We start from the raw sequence: 13,242 nt of genomic DNA, 5'->3' as shown, positions 1-13,242 counted from the left end.
TTTGTTTGTTTTGTCCTTTTGTGTTCATTTTTGTGTGGTGTGCAAGAGTTGTTCGTGTGTGTCTTTGGGGAGGCTGCGTTTTTTGAACGTGGCTTCCACTGTTGGATATTCTTCCTTGTTTTTTTTTAACTTTTCCAAATGGGAACAACATCTGTCAGTTCTAATACGTCTGAATATTATTCATTTAAACTTCCAGTCATGTTTCCAGGAGACGAAATTATAATATTTTTTATTATATATTGTGTGAAATTATATTTTCTGGCTCTTTGAGCTAAACTATTTGAGAAATAATTATTGAGTGTTCAACCATTTGCAGCATATGTTAAAAAGGTCAGAGTAGTCTGTTCAAAATAGATAACATCACCACGGCCAGTCCCATGTAACAGTTGGGATGGTTCCCAAATGCAACCATAAAACATTTACTGAATTTCTCTAAATTTTCCACACTTAACACAATATATTGTGGTGTTCTACACTTTCAGAAAATTGTGAAAGAGTGCTAAACCTAATATTGAAGTGATATACAAGCATGGATAAAGTCATTTAAAAATAACGAGAAATAAATATCGTCTAAAAAAAACAACAACCTTTGGTACATGCTTTTGGTAAGCGGATGTTGATTTGTGCGCCCCGTCCCGGTTATTGATATCTAAAAAATATTTACTGTTTTCAAGAACAAAATGGTCAGAGACCACCAATTCAAAAAGAACAGGGAACTTACTGGGAATAATATAAGTGTATACCTTGGAATGAGATGATGTCTGTCATTTCTGATTGATTGGTCATTCATGTTAACAAACCCAAAAGTGATAATTGTTTGCAAAATTGAAATGTTTTACTTCATTAACAGTATTTTATTTGATATTTTGACAAAATTTGCTTCATTGTATGTGTCTTGAAAACTTATCAAGCGAATTACTCCCGCCATGCGAACGATATAAACAGGGTCACCTAATTCACAAGAAAAGTATTTAAATAAAGTATCATATTCTTACGTTTTCATCCGATATTTTGTTGAACTAAGATGGTTCTTGATTTTTTTTATTAAATATACATAGTTTTAAAGGTCCATTACTAAGGGAAAGTGAGTTGGAAATTTTTTTCATAGCCAGTGCATAGACTTCTGCAAGACACTAAATAATGAAGATTGGCAGGTCAAAATTTACAGAAGGTCTTTGGAACTCAAAGAAATGTATGTGTATTATGTTGAAATTTCAATGAATCGACAGAATGACCCCCCCCAGGTCTTTTTAACTTTCTTCATACTTCATAGAAAAATAATTGTACATATACTGCGATTTATTTCGAATTTCTACATACAAACTTTCATTTTCCAATAAAATGAAATAGTTTCTGTGCTTTTTAAAAGAAATTAAAATGTTCACTTTCCTTAGTATTGGACCTTTAATTGATAAAGTTAGGAAAGTGATTAGGATTAGGCGCTTTACATTCAGTGCACGTCACGTGTTAGGCCATGATACATGAGCAGTTAATATTATTTGTTAAATGTCCGAATGAAAGATATAATACAGGTCACGCAAAGGTTAAATCAACATTACTAATAAATTGGGGGCTCATCAGCTGCAAATATTGTTGTTATAGCTTTGTTATAATATTATGTGGTATTTCTGAACAGTCTTTACATTCAATAAATTTCTTTTAACAAAATCAAAAACAAGGAAGTAGGAATGTTATCTAAAGGCAGATTAAAAAATGTACAAAGATTGAATTCAATAACGATAACGAAATTGTAAAGTAAATAAAGCGTGAAACTATACTTTGAGTTTATTTACCTGTTTAAAATATAAACAAGGTGTAATGTAGCTACCTTTTCAAAAACGTATACAAAGTGAAACGTATATTTTGGATGAATGATATTGGGTACATTTAAGATACAACCATCTTGATACGGAAGATATATGAAGTAACCCGTAAAAGTTTTAGGAATGTGATATGATAGTTTTGAACGTAGATTTAAAGGAAGTAAATAAAATGACATAGCTGAAAAACGGAAAATTGTAATTAAAACTTAAAACTTCGTTTTATTATTTCTGTGGATAAACAATTTTATCTAACGCTGGCACATCATAGTACATTGCTCTGTTTAAAAGTCAATTGATAAGAAATGTCATAGTGTTTGAATTCATCAAGAAAATCATGAAGCAGACTCCATTCTTAAAGAATTTAAATAGTTTAGGAAGAACTGGATAAAGATATCCACATTGCTTGGAGATACTGAACTAGAATTAGACTGCAACGGTTTCTCTTGTTTGAATGAATGGATGAACTTAAACATCAGATCAAATATTTAACATTTGCCAAAAGCTCCTGGTAAGCCAGCCACATATACACTGATACAGATGATACCTGACGTAAGCATTATGTTCGGTGTTGAATAATGTGACATTCAATATTTACAAGTTTAAGCTCCATTACCAGTTGTTTCCAAACAAACGGGATTTATCACAGCGAATACAATGTGTGTTAATTAGCAAATAGTTGTCAAAAATATAAAAGTTTGAATATTACGCAATATATTTTCCTCGAGACTGAAGACATTATACAGAATGATGAAATACTCACTAAGATCAAAAATGCAAGTCAGTCTAGTAGTTTTATATATTGGAGAGATAATGTTTCCACCGGTTTATGGAGGATTACAGGCAAATTGTACGCAAACGGTAAGACCTTTGGATTTAATAATATGATTTTCTTTTTTAAAGCTGATAAACAAATAGGAGAGGTGATCAAGTGTATCAGGTACTATGCCCCAACAATAACTTGATGTTTACAAACATGACTATAAATAGATTTAAATGAAACATAGGGAATTCAACATTTTCCAAACTTGTAAAAATCTAATATTTCTAGCTTTAGTACCATTCTCAGAGGTAAAGTAAACTGTCTATGTTAAACAGATCTCTTGCCTTGTGGGTTCGTAACTCAGCATCGACATTAATTTTTTTTTATTTTCCCATGAAAAAGTTTCCTTCATGTGCTCTGAGACAACACGGCAGAGAATATCCAATATGCATTCGAGCGAATAATGAACATACTATTATGTTATATAAAGACATATATGCAAATACAAAATACATGTATAGGAACAAAAATGACAACAAATAGAAAAAATAGATCTGAAAAAAAATCTCACGAGGATTTGAACAAAAAAAAAAAAAAAACAACAAAAAAGAAAAAAAAAACAAACGATTTGCTTATATCCAATTCTTATCTATATTACCAGACTGGGCTGACTGAATCACCGGATAAATAAAACGAAACAAATACTATTTACTTGTCAAGTAATGTGCAAGCGTTATGCATTGTTATTATAGCAGTTATAAAATTATGAAATGGACTCGTCGGAATCATGTTGTCATTGGCGATTAGTATAGACCTAATTATAACAACAAGTAATTCATTCCGGAAACGGATACAGGAGTCATAGTCGAACTTAAATAAATATATTCAAAATAGACAGACACAATTTGGTGCAATCAAGCTAATATAACAATTTGTTTGTCATGTTTTATTGCAGATTAGAACCGGACACGACTTTCAAGTGAAAGTTGTATTACCTACATATATAAACGGTAAGTGTATGTTGTGTAATGTGTAGAGCATACTTTATTCACGAGCAGTTTGTAAAATGCTTGTCTCTTATGAGTTATAAAATTATTGTTTCTTTTTCATGAAAGCATTTTAATTTCCTCGATATATAAAGTATATTGGGTTGTTAGTAAATAGTTGAAAATTAGCATACCATGTATGCAGAAATGCTGATAATTGTTTCCCATATCATGTCATATATAGACGGTTTAGAGTACATGTACAAACCGAAACTTTGAAAATACATTTAAAATAAAATATTTCAATCATTTGAGAACCCTGTACTCTTTCAAAAATTGTCACAAAAGATTGCTTTATTTCAACGAGATAACAACTTGTATACGGATACTGAATTGAGGATATTGTATTTTACCTATAAATATTGTCAAATATCAAACCACATCTCAGTTTATTTATAATATATAATAGGATCAGGAAGTTACTGTATTTTTGTCATGATTTTTTTGCCTTATAAAGAATTTCTTATGTTTTCAAATTCTAAACCAATTTGTACATTGGTGTGACTGTTGTAAAATTAGACTGAAGTCAATTGCTGATTATTTCTTATATATATTGTCAATCAAATATTTTGCCAGATGTGTAAGGAAGTTTAAAGTTTTGACTAGTTTCTATAAGTATGGGTATTTCACAGATTTATGAAAAATAATGTGTTGTTATTCAATGAAATGGCATGCATTTCACAAAGAATGTTCTAACGTATATGTCAGTTTATTCTATTATTTTCAAAGTTGCTCTTTTCAGCTTCTGAATTCCGCGATCCACCATTTAATTTTACTGGCATGACTCTTGAACTTTGTCCAAACAACGTCACTTTAAAAATTAGCTGGAGCATGGACAAGACTTCGGGTACGTTTGCTTTATTTGAAAGATCGCTATCGATTGGTTTGGTTTTACATTTGATTGTTGCCTACGTGGTTAAATTATAAAGGTTGTTTACGTGGCCACGTGATAGAGGCTGATACCTTTAGATCTATTGTTGAGAACTAATTATTTCTGTTAAATTTTGGATAGATGTCTTTCTAGCATACTGTGATGAAAATCAAAATTAGTTTCCAATTACATGTTATCTCCTATATATTTTATAATTATAAGAAAATTATTTTTTATGGTTTTATACTACTGCTTCATTTGGGATTCCGTATCAAGTATACAGATGTTTGTAGATAACTAACTATTTGAGTCGTATTTAAATGTTTGTTTCTTTTGTACTTGTTTCTTTTGAAAGACCTACACGTAGCAGGAGATTTGACTGTTATATATGTGTGTTTGGCTAAAATCATATCTTATTTTCTGTATATGTCTTATTTTCTATAGGCACAGAAATGAAATTATGCTTTAGGATAAAATCAGATTTAAATGGTAAATTCCTACATACAGAATGTGTAGAGTTGAATATGAACTATTCAAAGCATCCAATAGTAATGGTAAGTAATCCTTATCCTGCTAAATTTCTATAATGGAATTGTCCATCTTTCAATTAAGACAGTACCATAAATTGTTAAAAGGGGGTGCAAGCTTACCAAAAAGATACTATACGGATGCGCAGGCTGATCATGATTTATACTGGCCGCAAAGGCAGAATCAGTCGTGTCCAGCATAGTAAGTGTTAAGCTGTCATATTTATATTGTAAACACAGGCTTCGAGCAACACTTGGAAGTAGCATTTGTGGTAAATCTGTTAATCAGATACATGTAAACAAAGGTTGATACCTTTTTTGTGGAGCTAGAAGCTGTCGCTGTTAACAGTAAAAGAGAGTTTGTGCCTAAGTATAAAATATATATAGACGAAATAGAATTCACATATACCTATTAAATGTGCAAAAGGTGGCATATGCAGGTGGAATTTCGAACGAACAAGAGCTGTCTCCATAGGATGACACATGCCCCCGATAGCACTTTGAATGAATAGCTATGGCCGATGTTAGAGTTTAGGACCTTTGACCTACGGACCTGGGTCTTGCGCACGACACGTCGTCTTACTGTGCCACACATTCATGCGTAGTTATTTTAAAATCCATGCATGAATGACAAAGATATGGACCGGACAAGCCCATCATTGCACTATCATGAAATATGACCTTTAACGTCTAAGTGTGACCTTGACTTTTGAGCTACGGACTGGGTCTTGCGCGCGACACGTCGTCTTACTGTGGTACACATTCATGCCCTATAATTTTAAAATCCATGCATGAATGACAAAGATATGGACCGAACACGCCCATCAATGCACTATCATGAAATATGACCTTTAACGTCTAAGTGTGACCTTGACCTTTGAGCTACATACCTGGGTCTTGCGCGCGACACGTCGTCTTACTGTGCCACACATTTATGCGTAGTTACTTGAAAATCCATCCGTGGATGACAAAGATATGGACCGGACACGCCCATCAATGCACTATCATGAAAAATGACATTTATCGTCTAAGTGTGACCTTGGCCTTTGAGCTACGGACCTGGGACTTGCGCGCGACACGTCGTCTTACTGTGGTACACATTCATGCCAAGTTATTTGAAAATCCATCTATGGATGACAAAGATATGGACCGGACACGAAAATTGCAGACAGACCGACAGACTGACAGACGGACAGACGGTTCAAAAACTATATGCCTCCCTTCGGGGGCATAAAAATTAAAATAATTTCAATTATCATGGGAAAGACATTTCTTAGACCTTACTGACATATATTTGATGTTACACATTTTTTAATGAAAATTTAGTGTAATTAGAGTTTGATAGTCAGATTGTAGAATGATCGATTTTTCAAATGTTTTCACGACTTCGCATGAAATCATTTAGCGCGTGTCGTAGTAAGGATTCATTTGATAAAACCATGTCCCATTGTAGTTTCTTTTATTGACTGACTAAAATAGTATAAATAAATCATGTATCTATTTCTTCAAAAAGGTACTTAATTTTAATATTAAATATATCATCTGAAGATTGTAACGGACGGACACTTGGGATGTAGGAATACCAGTTAATACAACCAATTTTAGTAAAAATATGTAAAAAGAAATATTCAAGCAAACCCCGCCCTTTATCTTTAAACGTGTATCGTTTTGTATGCGCATCACTTGAACAACACGATAGTGGCAAAATGTTGAAACATTACACATGAGGTAAAGAATTCAATGAATCGGTAAAAAAATGTAAATTATATTGAATACGAATATTGTTCAATTCGTTTCCTTTACAGACATGCTGGTTTCCTATGGACTATGTATCATACATGCCAATAATTGATGCAATGGCGACATTAAGGGAAAATGCAGAAAGATCTTATTTCTACGGGGAACTCAACACACGTGACATAGGTTACATATCTGATAAATTATGGTTTTCTTTCTTAACAGTTCTTATTTACTTATCCCTTTATCAAGAAACAAGAGACGCACAACCATGCTTTGTAGCTCTTTTTCTATGGATTCTAGACAGTAAAAATACTGCACTGCTATATATTTTAGATATGTACAGTTTTCCGGATGTTACCAAATTCCTATGGTGTCATAAAATGCAAATGAACACATTTACCGGAAATAATAATTTACTATTTGTCTTACATCCCCATCAGAGAGTGAATAACACCAAATGAGATATGTTTAGATTTGTGTTTAACAGCACTAACAGCACACCAACAAGGTTCAGGTTATATAGCGCTAAACAGGCCTCACAATTTTGGTTTCACATCTCATGTACACCGAAAAAATAGGTAATGAATAAAACTTTTCATACCTGCTGGACTCACAGAGATACAGTAAACTTGGAAAAGCAACAAAACAAACACATTTTAATCACAAAATGATGAAAGAAACTAAATTTTACTCTTATCGTAGTAGAAAAAAAAACTTTTTATTTTCGAAATTATGTAGATCCCACTCGCAGCTGTGAAGATATGTGTGAAGTTTCTGAGATGATCATTTCGCCAGTGAATTTCTGCAATCATACAGCATCGGTCGTATTTAACGAGAATATAACTATACATGCTTTGTCCTTCGATGCAAGCGACTCGTGCAAAGATTCTCCCATACATATCACTGGAATGGTTGGTTTGTTCAAAGTATTTAATTTTCAACATATTACAAAGAAATGCATGAAAGTTTATATTGTATACAAGTTTGAAATACTATATTCACATGTGTAGCGGAAAGGGTTTATATGCATACAGTCTTCTAAACATCTGGATAGTTGTCTTTTAAGAAAACTTTCATGAAATTTAAAATATTAAAGTTATCTCGGGTCAAAAGGTTGTACTAAAAGTATTTAAATGCATTAGTTTATATTCTTAAACTAATATGAAAGGATATGGTAGCTTAAATAACAACTAATTTGAAACTGTACTCTATTTCGGTTTACTTTTTTAGCTTTGCCATAGTCACTAGTTCGTGTTATTTATTATCTAAAACAAGACTCTTGACGTAATGTTCCCAAATTATCTTTTGTATCTACTTTCAAGTACAAAGTTATATTTCAACTACTAAAATGAATGTGTGTTTTTTATGTGGATTTGTTCATGCTAAGACCAAAACAATACCAGTGGATATATTCTTCTTTTTAGACAACAAAGAAGTTCGAATTCACATTGACTTGTACATATGACGGTATTGGACATGTAAAAGTAAGTAGTATATGTGATACAAAACATGATTTTTACATATTCTAGTAGGTTCGGTTCTAGCTATAATCAGAAACGTGCTTATGTCTCTTATTTCCAACAAGTCTTGAGTCTTTGGGATCATGGAGGCCATTCAATAGATGTGTAATAGAGTTCCGTTTAAGCCGGTGCTGTATATGGGGTGTGAGAGTTGTTGCACATTTTATTACATCTCATGAAGAGACTAAATCAAACTGAGTCTGCTATTATTCTTTTTGGTTTAATTCTACTATTCCAGTTGATCTTTTTCCAGATTTTATTGAATTTATTCTCAACAAAATTTTAAACACGGCTTTGTATGAGACATTACTAATAGCTAGTTAAAATGTTGCTATTCATCCAGCATTAGTTTTGTTCAAATCCTGGGAAGTAAATGACACTTTACATTCATTGTAGTATTTACATACTTCACCATTTATATGCTAATTCATATCATAATCTTTTAATACAGGTGTTATACAGTATTAATGGTAAATACTGTTTGAAGTACCAACCTGTTACAGTGATTTGTGGTGAGTAACATACTTGTGACTTCCTGCTCAATGAAAAAATGCAAATTGCAATTTATTGTAGATTATTATATAAGCCATTGACATATTGATACAAAAACAAGCAAAGCATAGCATATTAGATAAGTGTTTACTTCATTCTGTACCCATTCATTGACCTCCGTTTCCTCTTTCCAGTGTCCCAAAAGAAAGTAACGGATTCAAAAACACTTGAACCCGAGGTTGACGACTTCAAGACATTTGTGATCTTTGGTCTTGTTTGTATGATTGTGATAACAGCCATCTTTGTGGTCACCATTTTAGGTAGAGTCTTAACTTATTTCTTCTTCTGTTACAATTTGATATCATTCATACAGTGTAATGTTGTTTGTAGTAACGTGCAATGAGCGTCAAGCGTCTTTACAGCCAGTTACAAAATCAATATAATATATTTTACAATAACAAAATCAGTTATAATATTTTAACAATAACAAAACCAAATATGAAATGTTTTACAATTACAAAATCAATTATAACATTTTGACAATTACAAAATCAAATATGAAATGTTTTACAATTACAAAATCAATTATAACATTTTAACAATTACAAAATCAAATATGAAATGTTTTACAATTACAAAATCAATTATAACATGTTTTACGATAGACTATACAAAGATAAATTTGAATAAAGACTCAGTTGTCCCAGTGATTCTTGACGTTTCATACTTAATTGAGTACTATATATTCAATTCATCATTATACACATTCCTTCCTAGAAAATAGTATTATGATGATATCATTTTACTTAAGTGTAGATTAATAGACGGTATGAACCAGCTTGTGGTAACATTTAATGTAGCTGACCCGAAACGGCAATCGACAAGTTACATTGAATTTCGTATTCTCCGTATGCGTTTTTGGCATTTTTCCGTTGCTGTAAAACAGTAATTTTCGGTCAGTGTCGAAGGATGCCGAAATAGCATACGGTAGTATGTAATTACAAGGAAATTGGCGATTGTCATTACGGATCCACTATCTTAATCACATTGTACAGCTTACGTCATCCTTATATTCTAGTTGCACAGTGGCTAAGACAATGTTTCAAAGATCGTCGACGATACAGCGGTAAGCTTAACAAATATTTGGTGTTTGTTTCAAACGTTCTATTCATTGTGTGTTTTTATTTACATACACAATTTTACAACAATGTCTACACTAAATTATTTACAAAAACAATTGTACAACAATATCTATTGTTTAAGGTATACACTAAAATGTTTTGAGAACGTACAAGAATTGAGATGTTATCAAAAGCCAAGTGAATATTTATAACAAACTGTTTTGTGAAAAGATGATACTTCAAATGTTGAAATCAACTGGATGATTTAGTGACAAAGTCATGTTTTTTTTTTGCTTGCGACGAGTAAGGTGATATATATAGAGTCAATAATGACAACAATCTTAACAACTGCCGAACCAGAAAAATCACTTTTCATTTCATTTATACAGCGCCTCGAATGTCGGTATGTTTCAAAATCAAGGCATAATTGAGCCGTGCCATGAGAAAACCAACATAGTGGCTTTGCGACCAGCATAGATCCAGACCAGCCTGCGCGTCCGCGCAGTCTGGCCAGGATCCATGCTCTTCGCTTTCAAAGCCTAATGGAATTAGAGAAACTAATAGCGAAAAGCATGTATCCTGACAAGACTGCGCGGATGCGCAGGCTGGTCTGGATTCATGCTGGTCGCAAACCCATTATGTTGATTTTCTCATGGCGCGGCTCATATGGTGAGTGATTTAACAACACCACTTATAAATTCAAAGCACCACTTTTTAAAGGATAGATTTTGGGAAAAAGAACTATTTTCTAAACACATTAGTTAACTACTGCCATGCAAAAATGCCTGTTACAATAGTAAATTATTCATGAAATAACCATTTTAAACCGTGATATATTCTGAAATTTGTCATTTTCAAAGTCAAAATATTACTATATACGTTTTGCGAATGTTTAACCCCGTGAATAAATCGGCTAAACCTGCGAATAAATCGGCAAACCATGAAATCGCTAAATAGACCCATTACGAAAGCTACCTAATCAACAGCATATAATTTTGATCAAAATTTGAATATGAATCAAGACAAGTTCAAAATTTAAAAGGCCTTAGAAATATAATTGTCACAGTGATTTTTCTTACAGGAAGAGATGTTAATATTTGTACTGACGAGGGAATGCCATTCAAAGTGAACAGTTTTCAACAAAAAGGTTTTATCTTATACCAATATAAAATAGTTTTGCTTGGTTTAAGATTTATTTAAATAATTCAAAGACACATTTATTTACAATCGTTTCCTTTGTAGACATGAAAAAAGTAAGAGGTGTTTATTTGCTATAGCATAAAATCTTTGAGAAGATTCGTTATATCAATAGAAGTGATAGCAAACTCGATTTTACTGAGTTAGTTAGATGTAATAAAATGTGCACCATGTACCCATTCCCCTATCATCGGCTTTTTATCTTTGAATATTTTCTTTTTCAAATTGCAGGAAATGACACGCCAAGTACCGGCACTCTCATTACCCCTGTTGATCAAGTTATAAAGCGAGAGTACCGAAAACACGTGGACTCTATATCTTCTTCCGATGTGCAGTTCGCAAATATTGCACGTTCTTTGCGAGGACAAACTGCTCGGAAACTACACAGATCGATAACGATGGCATTACTCGAGAATATGGAATCATTTGATAGGAAGAAAATTTTGTTTCTGCCGACTCCTTTTGACACTTTTAGTCGTGATGCTACGAATTTATTGAAAACGGTTTTCACTCTTGAATTAAGCATTCCAACTCAGTGCTGTTTCGATCGAGATGTTAATAAGCGGTACAGGACTGGAGACAGATATAAGTGGATAGAATCAATTCTTGGGGATTTTGACAGAATTGTTATATTCCTATGTTTTACTAAAATTCGCGGGCAAACCGGTGACTCCGCGGTCGAAGGTTTATTGGATCATCTTCCTTTATCCAAGGTCAGACCACATTGCAAAGTAGCATTTCTCCATATTACAGACAGCTCTGAAAGTTTGGAGAAAAATCATCATGGTGATTGTTTTCATTTAAGTGATAAAAACTCTTATGAAGTTTTTGTTGGTGCGGTATTAAAGTACTGTGGAAGAAATCCATTGGCAGAACAAGATCTTATGGCTAGACTGACAAACTGTAAAGCCTCGAGACACTTCCTTCGTTTCATAGGGAAAGACAAGAAGCATCATTAAAGGACAGACAAGTTTATGGACGAACCTGGATTTCACAAAAGATCTCCCGCTTGTACTACACGTATCGCTTCTGTCGTATGCAAACTAGACAAATACTTGGCATGTTACAGATACATCTCTGTTACAATCTTCGTCTGTTTTAACATTTCAGAGAACGAGTAATACTGTTTATTACATACCTATATAAATTCTGTAAAAAATCTGCTTGTATTTCACAATTAAATATGAACAGACAGACAAAAGTTCCGTATTGTACCTTTTAAATTCCGTATTGTACTTTCCGTATTGTATGCTGCCGGACTATTTTCATTAATATGCATGACCCGACACATTTCTATAAAAAGCGCACATAAAAACTTCACTGTGTTCCATTTAATATCGATAAACATTGAAGATTTTGTTCAAAAACAAAACAAGAATCAAAATGGTAAAGGTATATAATAAAAGGGTCATTATAACAGTAGCTAGGTCTGGGACTTTGTATTCGGCTCTCGTGGATTTTGCAAGGTCGGATTACATCGGCGCTTGGTAAATTACTTAGTTTACAGAAATGTTCCTTTGGTGAACTTCTACGAGGAGTGTTCGATATGAATTGCTTATTGTCCTCTAGCTCGATATCCACGTGGGGCACGATAAAAACCAATACCTACCTGTATAGGGTTATTCAATACCTACACAAGGGTGTATAAATGTACATGTTAGACTAAGTGTAAGACATAAAATTTGCCATTTGAATACACGCAATCATTGACCACTGTAGTAAAAATGGTTGGTAGAAGCGTCGACAAGAAAGATGAAATACGGACTTACATCAAGGCTCGCTCAAAACTTGGTTGTTCTTTGAAGCAGCTGATGACTGAACTTTCTACTGCTTATGGACCTTCTTGTGTGTCTTATGACACAGTTCGGCGGTGGAAAAAGAAATTTGAGTCTGGTGTAGAGTCCGTCAAAAATGCACCGAAATCAGGTAGGCCAAAATCTGCATCTCGTAAAGAAATCGTTTCCAAAATAAAGGAAATCATTGAAGGAGATGCCAGATTTACAGTTCGTGATATTGCACGAAAGGTAGGCATATCACTATCAACGGTTCACCTTATTTTGAAGAAGCATTTGAAAGTCAGAAAGATTTCTGCTAGATGGGTGCCACATCTGTTGACTGAAGAGCAAAAGAGGCAACGGGTTAAAG

At 33.2% G+C, this 13,242-nt stretch overlaps 1 protein-coding gene across 2 annotated transcripts; it reads left to right on the top strand.

Moving 5' to 3' along the window:
* The first annotated feature begins 1,822 nt into the window (after nt 1-1,822).
* On the top strand, nt 1,823-12,415 carry LOC123538594 (uncharacterized). 2 transcript variants are annotated; one of them, XM_045322806.2, is made up of 12 exons: nt 1,823-2,681; nt 3,539-3,593; nt 4,372-4,476; nt 4,945-5,054; nt 6,833-6,950; nt 7,506-7,693; nt 8,192-8,251; nt 8,739-8,799; nt 8,974-9,099; nt 9,858-9,905; nt 10,982-11,047; nt 11,329-12,415. In XM_045322806.2, the coding sequence occupies exons 1-12, from the start codon at nt 2,568-2,570 to the stop codon at nt 12,054-12,056; spliced, it is 1,779 nt and encodes a 592-aa protein (XP_045178741.2). In that variant the 5' UTR covers nt 1,823-2,567; the 3' UTR covers nt 12,057-12,415. The 2 variants fall into 2 exon arrangements, with proteins under 2 accessions (XP_045178741.2, XP_045178742.2); XM_045322807.2 differs by having other exon boundaries at nt 1,825-2,681; nt 7,506-7,678.
* The last annotated feature ends 827 nt before the right edge of the window (nt 12,416-13,242 follow it).

The sequence above is a fragment of the Mercenaria mercenaria genome, chromosome 18 (assembly GCF_021730395.1).
Source record: "Mercenaria mercenaria strain notata chromosome 18, MADL_Memer_1, whole genome shotgun sequence".
NCBI lineage: Eukaryota > Metazoa > Mollusca > Bivalvia > Venerida > Veneridae > Mercenaria > Mercenaria mercenaria.
The sequence above is the reverse complement of the archived record's forward strand: the minus strand, read 5'-3'. Positions and strand labels throughout refer to the sequence as shown.

Bases quoted from the DNA above. Each gene is read 5' to 3' on its own strand.
- LOC123538594 (XM_045322806.2), top strand. From the start codon at position 2,568: ATGATGAAATACTCACTAAGATCAAAAATGCAAGTCAGTCTAGTAGTT. The intron at 4,477-4,944 runs GTACGTTTGCTT...TATTTTCTATAG, and splicing joins GAGCATGGACAAGACTTCGG to GCACAGAAATGAAATTATGC. The intron at 11,048-11,328 runs GTTTTATCTTAT...TTCAAATTGCAG, and splicing joins GAACAGTTTTCAACAAAAAG to GAAATGACACGCCAAGTACC.